Source organism: Nannospalax galili, unplaced genomic scaffold (assembly GCF_000622305.1).
Source record: "Nannospalax galili isolate Female #2095 unplaced genomic scaffold, S.galili_v1.0 scaffold33, whole genome shotgun sequence".
NCBI lineage: Eukaryota > Metazoa > Chordata > Mammalia > Rodentia > Spalacidae > Nannospalax > Nannospalax galili.
Window position 1 is genome coordinate 4,167,141 of NW_008335436.1, and position 16,057 is coordinate 4,183,197.

Sequence of the window (16,057 nt, forward strand, 5' to 3'; positions counted from 1 at the left end):
AAGAAGAGATCATCAGTCATATGGAAAAGGATAGTATCTCTATTAGCAATTCTCCTTGGATAGCAGACAGAGCAAAGCACAACTGAGTGAACAAATGTCAGATTTATATACTCATGGATTGTGGCCAAGAAAACAGGAAGAGGAGTAAGACATCATCTCCTATTTGAGGAAGGAGCAACGTCATGCATCAGTCAGCTGGGCTGTGAAGATGGCTTAAGAAACGTTTTCTGGATCGTGCCACACATCACGAATAACCACTTCATTTTTCCTTAAGAAATCCTGAAAATTTCAAAGAGAAAAAAGTATATCTGTGTCTAATATCACAGAATGTGAATATAGACAGACATGCTTCTGGAAGTTGTATTTCAAAAAAGCTAGCATTCTTTTCCTAGCTCTTTATCTCACCAAAATCGAAACACAGTATCATCAGGAGCCACCTTAAGTTTTTAACTTATTAATGTTCAATTATCTTCTATTCTTTGAATCAAACTAGCTAATAAAAAATTAAACTGATTCTTCTGTGGAAATCTCTTTCTCTAGAAGATGGATGATTTTATAAGTTATTTTTATATGCTTATCAAGGCTTTAGTCTTCCCTTGAGAATGACTTTGTTGATAGACTTGAAACAAAGTCCTTGGCCTAAACACCATGCCCTCTAGGTTTGCATACATCAAAGTAAAAAGGTAAACCATCAACTCTTTTTTCATTTTGAGAAAATAAATTTAGCCTTTCACTGTTTTGTGATACTGCCAAGAATTTAAAGTTTAAAATGGACACAGATGATCTAAAACTTTTATTTCTTATAAAAATATTTTTATTTAACAATGTGTACATAGTCTAGAAAGGATGGTGCTCATCAGTCATTCTAGTACTTGGGATTTTGAGGCAGGATGGTGAATCTAGGCTAGCCTGGGCTATAGAGTGAGATCCTACCTCAAAAGACAGAAAGCAAATGTCAGAAATAAAGATGTCTATGTAAGGAAAAACTAACCAAATAATTACTCACAAATCAGAGATGTTGAAAGTTTGTTCTAGAAACCTTGACATTTTGTAGTGTCAGTATCATCCCTCCAACAGAAGGCTAGAGCTCTATTTTCTAAATTCATCCTAAGAGCAATTTCATGGTGCATTTAGATGACAACAGAGAATGAATTAAGGAGAATCATAAAGACTAAACAGTGACGTGGAAGTACAAAAATGAAGTAGAATAAACAAAAAGTAGGTTAAAAAAAAAAAGTCCAAGCATTCAAAAGCATGTACTTTTTACAAAAATCACATAGTATGTAACCTATTAATTGATTTTGGCCAAATACTGCTGTAATATAATTTATGTTGCTGACCTTGGTTATGAAGAAGCAAATTTCAAAGTGTGGGAGGTTCATTCTAAATATAATTAAGACGACAGATATTAAGAAGAGAGGAAAGAGACAAAATATAAACAAAGAAATAAAATAGACATGCATATTTACATAGCATGCATAAAACTCAAACAATGAATCCTCAATCCTTCTGAACAAACAGCATTAACATCCCAGTAATCACCCAGGCATCTTTGCAGGACCATGGGTATAAAACCACATTCTCATAACAATGACACAGAGTGACTTAAATGGTTGTTAGCTTAAGAATATCTTTTAACAGCTTAAGAATATCTATAAGACATTTAGGAAAAATGGTTGAAATGAAGCATTTTAAAGCTTAAAGGAAGGCTACCACCTGAAAAATTTACTTGTGAGATCACATTAATTCCTAATGACGTTAAAAACAATCAACAAATGCTGAACTTGTGTCTTCCTTAAATATGTCAAGGTTAAAGGGTGAGATAAATTTATTTGGGTTTATGCCAATAACCTAGAGACTCTCTTAAATTATTCCCCATTGACCAGTTCATTGAGCCTCCCTGGGAACTTGTTATGAACACAAAATTCCAGCCTTCACCTTCAGACCTATTAAGTCAGAATCTGACTTTTGTGAAGATTTCCACATGATTCTCATGAGCATTAAAAGTTTGAGAATTACTGGGTCATAGCACTTGTAAAACTAAATTGAAAATGAGAAACAAATTTCATAGACTATTAAGTATTGGACAATCTTTAAACTTGTATACATGGATACACGGGATACAGTGGCTTTCACGAACAAAAGGCACACACACTGGGTAGATCCAAAGGACACGACCCAGGCTCTCAGCACTGAACTGCCATTTAGTCACAGACCACAGAAAGCAAGTCAGGACAAGCAACTGGAACCTCGCTGGGCTGAATGCTTACAAAAACAGTACAAACAACGTAGTAGTCTTCAGAAAATTTAAATAAGCACATTCAACCTACCCAGAATACAATCCTGGAAATTCAGAAAAGTCTTAACTCATAAGAAAAAACTTAATCAGCAGGTATAAAAATCCAAGTCTATCAATGTGCTGGGTAGCTTTAGTGTCAACTTGACACACCTGGGTTGAGGGGGCCTCAATTGGGGGATTTCCTCTATTGGATTGTCCTGTGGCCATATCTATGGGGCATCTTCATAAGTGATGTGGGAGGGCCCAGCCCACTGTGGGTGGTGCCACCCCTGGGCAGGTGGGCCTGTGTTGCATGAGAAAGCAGGCTGAGCAGAGGCCAAGGGAACAAGCCTGTAAGCAGCACTCTTCCATGGCCTGTTCTCCAGCTCCTGCTTCCAGGTTCCTGCCCTGAGTTCCTATCTTGGGCTCCATGATGAACTATGACCTAGGAGATGTAAGACAAATAAACTCTTTCCTCCCCAAGTTGGTATTGGTCAGAGTGTTTTGTCACAGTAATGGAGAAACAAACTAGGACAATCAAAATATTGGAGTTTCTCAGCTATTTTAAAGCAGTCTTATAACCATCTTCAGTGAAGCAAGGGAAAACACAAAATTAAAGAATAATAAAGCCGAAACTTCTCAGGAGACAAATGAAGGTCACTCGGAAAGCGTCAAATGAAAATTTAGAAATGTAGTAGAACAATTTACTAGATAAGATTGACACTAGACCTGTGATGACACAGGAAAGGGTTGGCAAACTTAAATACCTACAAACAGAAGTTGGGTCATGTGAACAGGACAAACAAAATTGGGAAAATGAATGCCTTTTAGTGACCTCTAAGAGGCATTTCCTTAGAAAAAAAAAGGCCTTCCTCAGAGATGACATGATAGCGTATGAGGAACTTCCAAGCTATTTGCCAAAACTGTTATAACAGATGTGTTTAACAAGATCACTGAATACATGTTCTATGTATTCAATTAATAATGATTTCTAGAGGCAATGAGCAATAGAAACTTCCAGTTTTTAAATAATCACTTGTCATAGCTTCAGAAAAAGAAATAATTATAAATTGAAGATATATTTAGCATCTGTGTACTGAAAATCACTAATACCTAAAAGTAAGACAGTCTTACACAAATGGAGATGCCCATCATTTTCATGCATTTATTTAATATTACCATATTGAGTGTTTCTGTATTAATAGAAAATTAAATAATTTTATTAACAACTCTCCAAAAACAGGTCCACATATTTAGCATAGTCTCTTGCAAAATCCTAGTGGAATTTTTTATACTTTGTGTTTCCTGTAGAGATACAAAACAGAGTCTAAGATGTGCAAAGGAAAATGAGCCAGAATAACTAAGCCAACTTTGAAAAGATGAAAACAAGCTAATACTCGCATTACCTCATTCTAAGGCCCATTATCAAACTACTGTAGTCAAGGCAGTACGTTATCAGTGAAGAGAAAGACATATAGATCCATAGAACAGAATGGAGAGACCAGAATAGATTCATAGAAACGTTACCAACTGAATTTTGACAAGAGCACAACAGCAATTCAGTGGACTGAGAACAGTCTTCAGTATAGGGTGTTATGATAATTAGACATCAAAATACCAAACAAATATGAATTCAAAATGTTTTATAACTTAGATGCAATAATTATGACAGCAAAGTAAAAACATAGGAGAAATTTTTTTATTTTCAGGTACGATATTATTCTTTGATATATTATCTGTGGTGGATAGATACGTGGTCAACTTGCCATAATGTAGAATCGCTTGGGAAGAGAGACTCAATAAGGAATTTTTTAGACCAGGTTGGCCTGTGGGCTGGGCTGTTATCTGAGGTGGGAAGACCCACCCTGAATGTGGGCAGTATCAGTTCATGGGCTGGGCCCTGAACTATGTAAGAGTGAAGGAAGTTGGCTGAGCATAAGCAACAGCAAGCCAGTAGTGTGGATGCATTCATTTCTCTCTACACTTGGTAGGGATGTGATGTGACCAGCGGCATCAAGTTCCTGCCTCCAGACTTGCATGCAGTGACGACGGACTGTATCCTGGAATATAAGGCAATGTAACTTTTAAGGCAAATGAAACTACCCCCCCCATGTTGCTTTGTGTCAGTGTTTATCACAGCAACAGAAATAGAACTAGTACATCACTGAAACACAATTTTTAAAAAGTTGACTTTGTTGAAGCTAATAATGTTTTAATGTTTTTGTGTCTGAAATACACTGCAAAGACTGACAGATACTATAGATTGAGAAAAAATATTTGCAAGTTGCATATTTAACAATAGACTCAGCCATAAAAGAACTTCTAAACTCAAATAAGAAAACAAACAAAAATTCCAATAAAAGCCATGAGCCAAAGTTTTTAACAGATATGTTAGCAAAGAAAATGCATATATGGGGAAAAGTACCTACAAATGCCCAAACTATGGAAATCAAGCCATTAAGGATGGAGTCATTTAAACCATAGCTAGAAATCACTGCAAGTTCCAGAATGGCATCACATACACAAACATACACACAACCATGTGAGCACTCACACATGTATGCACAACCTGACACTAGCAGATGTTGATAAGAATACAGGTCAATGGGAGTGCTCATATGTTACTAAAATTGCAAAATGGTGCAGTCGCTGTGGACATTTATGCAACTTCTTTATGAAGATTTATTCATCTATACTTTATGTGTATGTGTGAGTGCCTATATGTATGCATATATACCATATGTGTGCCTGGTTTGGGCAGAGACCAGAAGAGGGTGCTGGATCCTCTGGAGCTAGAGTCACAGATAGTTGTGAATCACCCAATGCGGGTGCTGGGAATCAAATCCAGGCCCTCTGTAAGAGCACCAAGAACTCTTATCTGCTGAACTCTTATCTGCCTCCCCAGAAAATGCTTACAAATGTAGTTGTTACATAATTCCCTAGTCTCAGTTCTGTTATTTTATCATGCAAAAATGGAGCTTTCATACAAGTTTACACCAAAATTTTCATGAGTTTTTAGAACCATGCTATTGTTAGCAATAACACAAGTATCATTAATACGTTAGCAGATAAACACATCATGGAGTATGTGCAATGGATCAATGCAGCAATAAAACTGAATGAGCATGAGCACTGCAGCTGATATAATGCCTTCAAGGTTTACTGTGTCCTTATGTTTATATGACCAGCAAATGACAAAATCATAGGAAAAAACATCATACAAATGGCTGCAGGAAGACACAGGCAGAGCAGATGTTACAGTGGTCAGGGTCTGAGCCGGGTGTTTCCAAGTTCTTGGCCTCTAGTTAAAGAATTGAATATAAAGGCTCACACCACTTTGCAAAAGAAGCAAGATAAGTTTATTGAGAGTAAATTAATAGTTCAGATGGAGGGTACATTATCAAGGTCAACAGCAGGTTGAGGGGAATGAGCAGACACAAGGGCCCCAGGCTACATCCTGGGTTCTCTTTTTTGTCCCCCAGTATATATTTTTATTGATTTTTTGTGCATCTCATTTCATCTTAATCATATTTAGATCCCTTGTATTAGTCACGTTTCTGTTGCTGTGATAAAACACTGTGGCCAAGGGAACTTACAGAAGGAAGTGTTGATTTAGTTTATGGCTCCAAAGGGGCAAGAGTCATCATGGTGGAGAGGCATGCTGACAGAGGTGGGCTGGAGTGGGAGCAGAGAGCAGAGACAAACACCTTCAAGCAGTCACAGGAAGCAAAGTGTGACTGCAGATCCGGCAAAGGCTTAAGAACTCCCTAAGCCTGCCCCAGTGACTCACTTCCTCCAGCAAGGCCACATCTTCTAAGACCTCCCAAAACAGTGCCACCAACTGGGGACAAAATGTCCAAATATTTGGAGCCTATGAGAGACATTCTCATGCAAACCACCACACCCTCCCTTATCTGCACCCCCCCATGCCCCTCCCATCGAATTTCATGCATTCAGTCATATATGTTAAGGCCTATTGAGTGAAGTTTGTATCCCCCAGATCTCCCTCAGTGTGAGCTTATCCATTGGAGCCTGTAGTCACTACATTAAAGAAAACTGATTCTCCTTTACCCAGCAGTGATCAAATCCAAATAGTTCTTCAGCTAAGGTTAGAGCTTCTTACCCATTTCCCCAGTTCTATGCTGGTCACACACAGAGAATAAGTGTCTGTGATATGCCCAGTCCTAAGTGACACACCTGCAATGCAACCTCTACCTCTAAGCTCCTGGAACATAGTGGAACAGGGGGTAGGGTAGAGAGAACATTAATGCATCTCTCCTTTCAGTATTGAATCTTGCCCTGACCACTGCAACAGGTGGTGATCAAAACAGAAAGCCACAAATGGCCAAAATGTAGAGAATGAGAGACTACAGAGTGTCTGTCCATGGATAGGACTCCTATATTAAAACTCAGCCACTCTGGAGTCTCTTTTTATGAGTTCAAGAGGAGAAAAGGGGGTGGTTACTAAGGTGATTCTCTATTTTGATTGACAGATTAGGTTTTATCATCACTTCTTTACTGTACACGTTTGTTCCCGTTATGCATCTGATTTTAATCACATGCATGCTCAATTATGTCTAGGCATAAGATGGTAAATAAGGGATTCTCTCCCAAGAGTTCCTAGAGGATACAATTTTGCCTTACTGCACATGCACCCAAAACCAGCTTAGACCAGATTGTCTCTTCTAATTCTTCATATCCAAATACTTTGTAGAAAGTATGTAAATGTGATTGTTACCAGAGGGACAGGGAAACTTACACCATTGTTCAGAGGTGGGGATATGTATAACCCAACGCAGGTGGGGTCTCCAGGATGTTCTGTGGTTGATGGGTGTATTGTTTTGAGGTGTGTCTGTGTGTGCGTGCGTGCATGCGTGTGTGTGTGTGTGTGTGTGTGTGTGTGTAGTGTGTGTGGGTAAAGGAATAAACCTGCCAAATGCGTTATAGCAAGAGAGGGCATACATGGCCAAACCAAATAGGGATCCCAAGCTAAACTTCCCCTCTGCTTGCTGCCTCTTGAACATGAAGGGGCAGTTGGAGAGAAGATAAATATTTTGTATTTTGACTCTGAAGATTACATGGATTTATACAGCTTAGAACTCAAAAGACTGTATACAAAAATGACTGGCTTGCAATGTATGTAATTTTAAAAGTCATAGCATTTCAAAACATTTTAGAAAGAGTAAAATTTGTATTAAGAGCTTAGTGGTATTACTTGTTATGACTTAAAAATAAAACTGGAAACTATCAACATATGCTAAAAAGAAATTATAGCATCACGCAAGCTGGCATCAAATTCTATGAATTTCTCTTGAACCACAAGTTTATAACGAGTTTGACTCTTTCAAGGTCTCTTTTCTATGCTGTTAAATTCAGTCATGATGATAATGCAGTCTCTGTCAAATGGAGCAGAGTTGGGAAGTGTCTCAGCTGCTTCATGGCATAGGGTCATCTAGGGTCATTCTGTTCATCTTTTCTTCTGTGGCCCCTCATAGTCAGGAGCCACCGGTGGGAATCTGAGCAAGTCAGATTTTGCAGAAAAGTCATTTTAAAGTGATTCTTCACCAGAAAAGATACCATTGACACATTCAGTCACTTATAAAGTGGATATCTGCTAGCTAACTGCTAATAAACATATTTGTCAAATATTGCAGCCTATTTAAATAGACTATTACTTAGTCCTTTTTCAGTTGCTTATCACGTATGTGATTGATTGATCTAAACTTTAGTCTACATGCTTTTAGAATGGCAGTATTTATTGCCGTGTTTAAAATACTGTGGAACATGAATGGAAAACAGCATGGAGTGCTTTTGGAGCCCAGTCTCTCTCTGTGTAAATGGGTTTCGTGCCATAAATATATTCTTCTTTTTTCTCTAATGGGTTTCATTCAAGCTTTGGAATAAATGCCGTAAGCATCCTGACAAAGTGGGAAATAGCTCCCCTGTGAATAATGACAGACATGGAAGAACTTCCCTCATTTACAGACAAATCTCCAGTGCAAACAATAGGAACTTGCTAAAAGAAACATTAAAAGGAACAGAAACAATGAAGATATACAAAAAAGCAAGCTCCCATGAAAACACACACACAGACACACACATTAACAGAGGTGCATACACCCTAAGGTGCATACACCCAAGATACAAGCAGAGAAACACACACTGACCTGCACACACACACACTCACACACACACACACACACATACACACAGACAACATACTGAAGACACACACACACATACACACTCACACACTGAGACACACACAAATACCATACTAAGATGCACTTTCAGGAATAAAATGAAATGGTTTTCTTATTCAACTTTAAAGTAGAAAAATAACTACATCCTTTAGAATAATATGTGACTTTGAAGTCGGCCAGAGTGGCTTTTGTACCCACAGATCAAATAATAAAAACCCGTGGCTGCTTGTTATAAACTTACCCAGGCCACCAAGCTCCTTGATGTGCCTTCCTATCCTGAAATCACATTCCCCTAAGGATTCTACTGTTGTCTAGAGAAAGAGAACTGAGCTGCACCACTTTGACCCATGGTCACCCAAGTCTGGCAGTTCTTTTAATACTGTGCTTCAGTCAAACTGGAGGTCTGTCTTGAGTTTAGTCCAGCCATTTTTAAAAGTACACTAGAGTATTAACAGGACATCTCATCTTCCTGGAAGCCAGGAGCAACCTTGGAGCATTGCTGGGATGTGTGTCATTAAGTCTGTACCTTGGGACAATCTTCAAATGAAATCATTTAACTAAAGAATCTTCCAATGTCTTTAAAAGGATTATCTTTGCTATGGACCATGAGGTCACATTGCTTTGAGAATAAGGCAAAGTTAAAGAGCTTTCACAAACAGTTCTGTGTATTATAAGTAATCTTTCTTTTTCCTCAATAGTGCAGCAAAGATCTATATTTCACAAAGATGCATTTCGAGTTGCCTTTGGCTAATAAGTGAAATGCCACCAGCTACTCTGGGAGAAAAAATAAGATGGGTTTTCAGATAAGAAAAATGACTATCATTATAAATTCAAGAAACTGCTAATATATCAAAAGCAGTGGGTCGCATTATGTATAACATGCATAGTTAACGAGAACGAAGCGTGCTCTTCACCATATTTTTCCTCTTTATTTTCATTGTTGTTGTAAAGCACAATGTTTTCTGGCATTCAAATAAACATTTCTATAAGACTAATACTGACATTTATTTGGTCATGATGGTGATGTCAAGACTTATAAGATTATATTCTCTATAATCATTCAGTCTAGTCAATTATATACACAAAATTATGAAATCAGGATTTTAAATAAAACTGTAAAATTATTGTTCATTTTCTATAAAACATAGGTGCAAAGAGCAAAACCTTTGCTAAGCATGCTGTATGTAATCCTGTGTATGTGTATCTGTGTATATGTGTCTGTATATGTGTGCATTTGTATGTATGTATGTATGTATGTATGTATGTGTGTTTGTCTGTATGTGTATATGTCTGTGTATATGTGTGCTTGTGTGTATGTGTATGTATGTGTATTTGTCTGAATGTGTATGTATGTATGTATGTACGTTTGTGTGTTTGTGTATGTGTGTATGCACACTTACAGTAATTTTTTTGAAAAGGAAATAAAACTGAACCACACAATGTTACTTTTTCAAGAAAAAGAAAAATATTTAAGAAATTATAAGCAAAGTTATGACAAAAAAATTTGACAGCTGATGAGATGGCTTAGTAGGTAAAAGCACTTGCCGTGCAAGCCTGACAATTTGAATCTGATCTCTAGATCCCAAGCAGGAAGGAGATAACCAACTCATGAAAGTTGTCTTCTGACCTCCATATGCATGTGGTAGCATAACTGTGCCTGTTTCACTCTCTCTCTTGCCCTGTCTTTCTCTCTTTCTCTCTTTCTCTCTCTCTCTCTCTCTCTCTCTCTCTCTCTCTCTCAATAAATAAAAACAAAACCTGGTGCTGTAAAGAATTATTTCTAAGCATTCCATCAGCATGGGAACATTAATTTTCATTTTAACATCTAAACAATATTTGTAATATTTTAATACAAACATTCTGAATGGTAGAACTTAATCTTATATTTATTAATAAAAATTTCACTTTGGGCTTATAAAATCCACATGATTGCATACTGATGTTTAGTTTTCCTTATAGGCAATACATTTAATTAACTGATGAACATACAGGTATAGCCACATGTGTAATGCTTGACAAGTAATCATACAATGATAAAGAATATTCCAGACTCAGAATGTTAACACTGAATCAACATCAGTCGGCCCAGCCTGCATACATTATAAATGAAAACAAGAACACTATCCTACAATAACTTAAAGATTTGTGAATAGAGTATAAGTCCTCTAAAAATATAAGCTGTAAAAGAATCAGTGTTAAGTACTCTATCCTTGGGTTTTCATAAATTCTGTCATGGGTACTGCCTATAAATGTCTCATATTTTTAAAGAATATTATTTCAAGTGTTCTAATATGCAGAAAAATTTTGCCATTATCTATAGTATGTAATAGGAAGAACACTCTGGAGTCACAGTATATTTTTTGGACAAGGGTATTGTATTATTAATTCAGGTTACATCTCCATCCCACCAATGAAAATTACATTTTTTTCATGTTTATTTCTAAAAAAAAAAAATCAAACATGCAGTAATTAAGTAGACTTTTGCTACCCAAGAGACAAACAGCAAAGTCCATGGACAAACACTTATGGTATCACTTGAGAGTTTTCTAAAGCCTGATCCTGAGCCCCACCTTAGACCTCCTGGATGAGAACTGGCATTTGCAATAAGCACCCAGGTGACTGTATCACACACTGAAGCCTCAGAGGCACTGGCTGTGTATGTTGCTTTGACTGATAGTTTTCTATAAAGTAACCATATCTAGATAACTGCTGTTTTCATGTGACACTTGATGTCTTGGATATATTCTAAGAAATGTGCTATTAGGTGATTTCATCTTTGTGTGAACATGACAAAATTCACTTAAGCTTACGTGGTGCAAGGCAATCATTTGTGAAGGCCACTTGACTCAGTCAAGAGAAAGTGACCAGAGACCTGTGAGTTTGCTACCAGAGTCGTGTGACATACTTACTTACAGCAAACAGTCAAAAACTAACTCCAAGGAGTATGTTCTAAAATAACGTTCAGAAACATAATACTACAGTAAACACGGAAACCAGTAACATCTATGGGCTTTGCCTCTCTCTATTTTTCTTTCTAAGATGCTTTGTCATGGAGCCCTGCATGTGCTCAGTTTATGTCTTTTCTTGTGATGCCTTCCATAATGGCTTCAAACAACTGACAATTTCAGTTTTTGTGGCTTACTTGCCTTTACTTCATGTTATTGCTTGTTATATAGACATTGATGGTACTCACTTTGGTGTTTGGATTCTGCATGACTATGAAGATGTTCAGACATCAGTTTCTAAATTTTACCTGATAGAATCATTAAACTACAATTTCTAGAGAAATAACACTGTTTCTACATTTCTCCTAGAGTGGTGTGCATACCACAACTACTTCTAAATAAAAAAGAGCTATTCACACGGTCAGTGTATACTTTTATTTTAACCAGCAGCACAATAAACACAGTGACATAACAGGACAATTATCTTAATACTGACAACATTTCTGGGCAGGCTGATTTATAATTCCAATGTCATATTTCTACCTGGAACTATTTTAAATACTACCCCAAGAAAGACTGTAAAACACAAATTCTAAATATATGCTAATTACAGACGGAATGTGCTTTCCTAGTGTTCTTGTTACTCCCATCAAGCCATTTAAAGTTCTTCAAAATCATGTCCACTTGCATTCATTGTTTCGGGGTGCATGACTCGTCCCATGAATAAGATTGTACCTGCATTGGTTGGAAGTGACAGAAGAACAGAGTGAACAGTAGGATAGGAGACTGAGTGTCTGCTTGCTTACAATTAGCGGTATTTGGAAAGATATGTTATTTTGGTTTTAAAATTATCTGACTACTGCAAACAGTGTCATAAACACTGTGGAAAGAGAGTCCTCAATTTGAAAAGAGAAATATCTTTGTAGCACATTAAATAGCATTGTGCTCCCATAACAGACTTACCAGTTCTTCTTTTCTTGATAAGAAAGAAAAATGGGTGGTCGACAATCACCTGAGGGTACAGCACCGCCATCCTACTAATCGCAACCATTCCTGTGGTGCAAAGAGAAGGTAATTACATGTCTGCGGATGTGCAAAGACTAATGAGTCATTTCTCAAAGCCATCTATGTCTAGTCACTGAATGCAGAGGCCACAAGCTACAGAAAACAAGGCTTTTCAGACTCAAAGAGAGAAAAGTTTTAAAGGCATTAAAATTTATATTTAATTTTTTAAAGAAAACAGACAACCAACATGGGTACAAGCCACTTTTTTTCCTTTTAGAGCATCAGAAATAATAGGGTGATTTATTCTGCCTGTTTTTTTCATATTAACATAATATTTTATTCAAAAGAATACTCAATGGCAAAGAAATATTTTAAATCTAATAGGTCTTAAAAGTAATGCCACATATGTTAGAAATTGCAAAACTCTTAATACTATTTTAAAGCTTCAGAATCACCAGGAATTGTGATTTGATGAAATATGAAAGGTCTTCAAGCCCCACTTATGCTGTAAATAAAGAATATAAAGATCAAGACCCTTATATTGCTTTTCATATGATTGTCATTTCACAATATTAATCCTACTATTCCATGAACATGGGAAATCTCTCTTTACTCTGACATCACGTATGCAATGACTTCAAAATTCCAACACAACTCTTCACAGAAATTGAAAAAATAATCTCAAAATTCATATGGAAACACAAAAGACCCAGGATAGCCAAAAATCATAAACAATAAAAATTCAGCCAGCGGTGTCACTATCTTTGATTTCAAGTTAAACTACAAAGCTATCATACAGCATAAACAGCATAGTACTGGGCTAGAATCACACACATGAATCAATGTAATAGAATTGAGAACTCGGATATAAGGGCTTATATTCTGCCCATTTTAAGTTTTATTCTATGCCTAAGGAAAATGTTTTTGCTTGTATCAAACATTTTTGGGGGGGTGTAAGAAAAGCTCATCAAAACAAAACAAAAGACAGTGTTTTATATTTTGAAGTTATTATTTCTGTTGCCGCAGAGTTTACAGGGCAGCTCTATGGGGTTCTAGAGAGTGGCTGGAAAGGGAAGGAAAATGCAGCAATAGGACATGCACTGGCCCTTTCTGTAGCCGAGATATTCAGTTGCCCCTCAGTCCTTACATTTCTATCGCAGTGTGTTGAGTTAGCAGAACAAAACAAGATTCAAGATGCTAATCTTTTCCAATACCTAAGACCATTTCCTACTCCTCCTGAAAGTGCTGTTATCACTGATAAAGTTGGAATTCAGATGTGCAGATAAGTTAACATGGCACTGGGTTAAGGAAGAGCTCGACTAAGTTCGAGAATATCTATTGAAGACAAGATGGAGGTTATCCTAAACAAGTAAGAGCAAGGAGGACATGAAATGATAAGGTCATTCTTAGTTACCTACAGACTGTACAACTGTCCAGATGATCAAGGATGGGGAAGGGGAGAGAGTTGAGTGAGTAAACTACCTGCCTCACAAGCATGAAGACATAAGCTCAGATCCTCTGCATCCATGTAAAAAGCTAAGCCTGCTCGGGTAATGTGCACTGTAATCATGGAGTCAGGGAGGCACAGACAAAAGGATCTCTGGGGCTTGATAGACAGCTAATCTAGCTGAAACTGGTAAATTCTAGGTAGAGTAAGAGAACTCAAAAAATAAGATGGGCTAGGCATGGTGGTGCATGCCTTTAATCCCACAGCACTGGGGTTTGGGGGAGCAGAGGCAGGAGGATCTCTGTGAGATTCAAGCCAGCCTGGTTTACATAGTGAGTTCCAGGCCACCTGTGGCTATAATGAAACCTTGCCTCAATAAATAAATAAATAATAAATAAATAAATAAATAAATAAATACAAAAAGATGGAGAATGATTGAGAAAAACACTCAAACTTCTACCTCTGGCCTCCACACACATACGTGTATGCACACAGGTGAACACACATGAACATGTATACACAACAACCACACACACAAAATGATGACGGGCATTTATTAATACTACTTCCTGTATTCTGGAAATGCAATATATGTCCATTTTAAAAATTCCTTATTTAATGGGGCTGAAGAGATGGCTCAGAGGTTCAGAGCACTGACTGGTCTTGCCAAAGACTGTTGTTCAGGTACCAGCACCCACATGGCAACTAAGAACATACTGTGACTCCAGTTACAGGGGATCTGATGACCTCTTCTGGCCTCCATAGACATTGCATGCATGGGTGCACTTTACATTCTTGCAGGCAAACACTCATATATACAAAATAAAAGTAAATAAAAAATTTACTCATTTAAAATTATTGTCTCATTACTACAGCTTGGTTCAAAGTACTTAAAATTATTTTTATCACTATCATACACTGCTGTTTATGTGATTTTCTTTTCACAGACAAAATTAAGAATTAACTTTCAAGAGTAATTAGGGAGAAACAATGTATAAATACATGGTAGGAGAATATTTAAAATATTTGAATGAGCAGCATAGCAGGAGAATTCTCCCAGAGCTTCCTCTGAGCTGTTTCTCATTAGGAGAAATGGGAGTGGATCAAACGGAGGACACACTTCATCTTCTATTGAGAGCATTCCAGCTCTTCCAGCATTTGCTTGATTTCTGACTTAGAACAGAGTTGCTGCTTTGGCACGGTTTGGGAACAGATCCCTATCCCCACCCAAGACCTTTTTAAAAGAGGAAGTCTAGGCTAGGCAAAGGCGGTTCAGGAAACAACTTGGTGTGCACCTGAGGCCACAGCAGCTTCTGAGCCCTCTTCATTAACCTCGATGAAGGACTTGTGAATGGCTTTGGAGAGGAACAACTCTTTGTTATCTGCAAAAGAAGAACCAGGAGTATTACTTTAACACCAGACACAGGGTACATTTGACTCTTGGTAAATGAGTTTGAGAGCTTTAAGAAACCCAGGTACTGGGGCTGGAGAGATGGCTCAGTGGGTAAGAGTACTGGCTGCCCTTGTAGAGGACCCAGGTTCAAGTCCTAGCACACCCACTTGGCCATTAACAACCCTCCATAAATCCAGTTCGAGAGGATTCATTGCCCTCTTCTGGCTTCACGATGCAGGTGCACTAACAACATGCAGGAAACACACTCATACACATGAAAATAAAAAATAAAATGCTTAAAAAATAATAAAATCTTTTTAGAAAGAAAACAAGATAATGATTTTAAAAATAAGATAATGATAGATTTCACTTAAAACATAAAAGAATTATTGACAGTGTGGTTTCTCAATTGCTGTCATTTTGTAGCCACTGCTGTTTTTCCTCTTTATTTTTATTGGTAATTTTCTGCTGCTTATTCCCTTCATTTTTGCCCATTTTTTATTTCTTACATTGCTAGGGAACAAAAGCAGAAACTCTGCTTTTAATAGCGACCTCAAATTAGTTCATAACTCAAGATCAAAATATCTCATACATTGCTTTCTAATTTGAAGTAAAAAGTATACAATGAAAATCAGCAAAGACCCAGAAGTAACCAGAATAAATATATTATCTTCTTTTATTAATCCTAATCACTAATTTGTATGATAACACAGATACCTTTGACAAAAAAAAATTGACTTCTAGCCTGCAGTAATGTGGAAAATAAAAACATATAAAATTATGTTA

At 37.2% G+C, this 16,057-nt stretch overlaps 1 protein-coding gene across 3 annotated transcripts in view; it reads right to left on the reverse strand.

Annotated features, from left to right (window-relative positions):
- Positions 1–11,847: 11,847 nt before the first annotated feature.
- Positions 11,848–16,057, reverse strand: part of Serpini1 (serpin family I member 1) — a 93,507-nt gene continuing 89,297 nt past the window's right edge. For all 3 annotated transcript variants that reach the window (XM_008830132.3, XM_008830131.3, XM_029562079.1), the window contains exons 7-9: positions 15,174–15,260; positions 12,390–12,479; positions 11,848–12,161 (exon numbers count right to left, since the gene is read on the reverse strand). In XM_008830132.3, the coding sequence (XP_008828354.1) occupies positions 12,085–12,161; positions 12,390–12,479; positions 15,174–15,260 (254 nt within the window). In that variant the 3' untranslated portion in view covers positions 11,848–12,084. The remainder of the gene's footprint in view (positions 12,162–12,389; positions 12,480–15,173; positions 15,261–16,057) is intronic.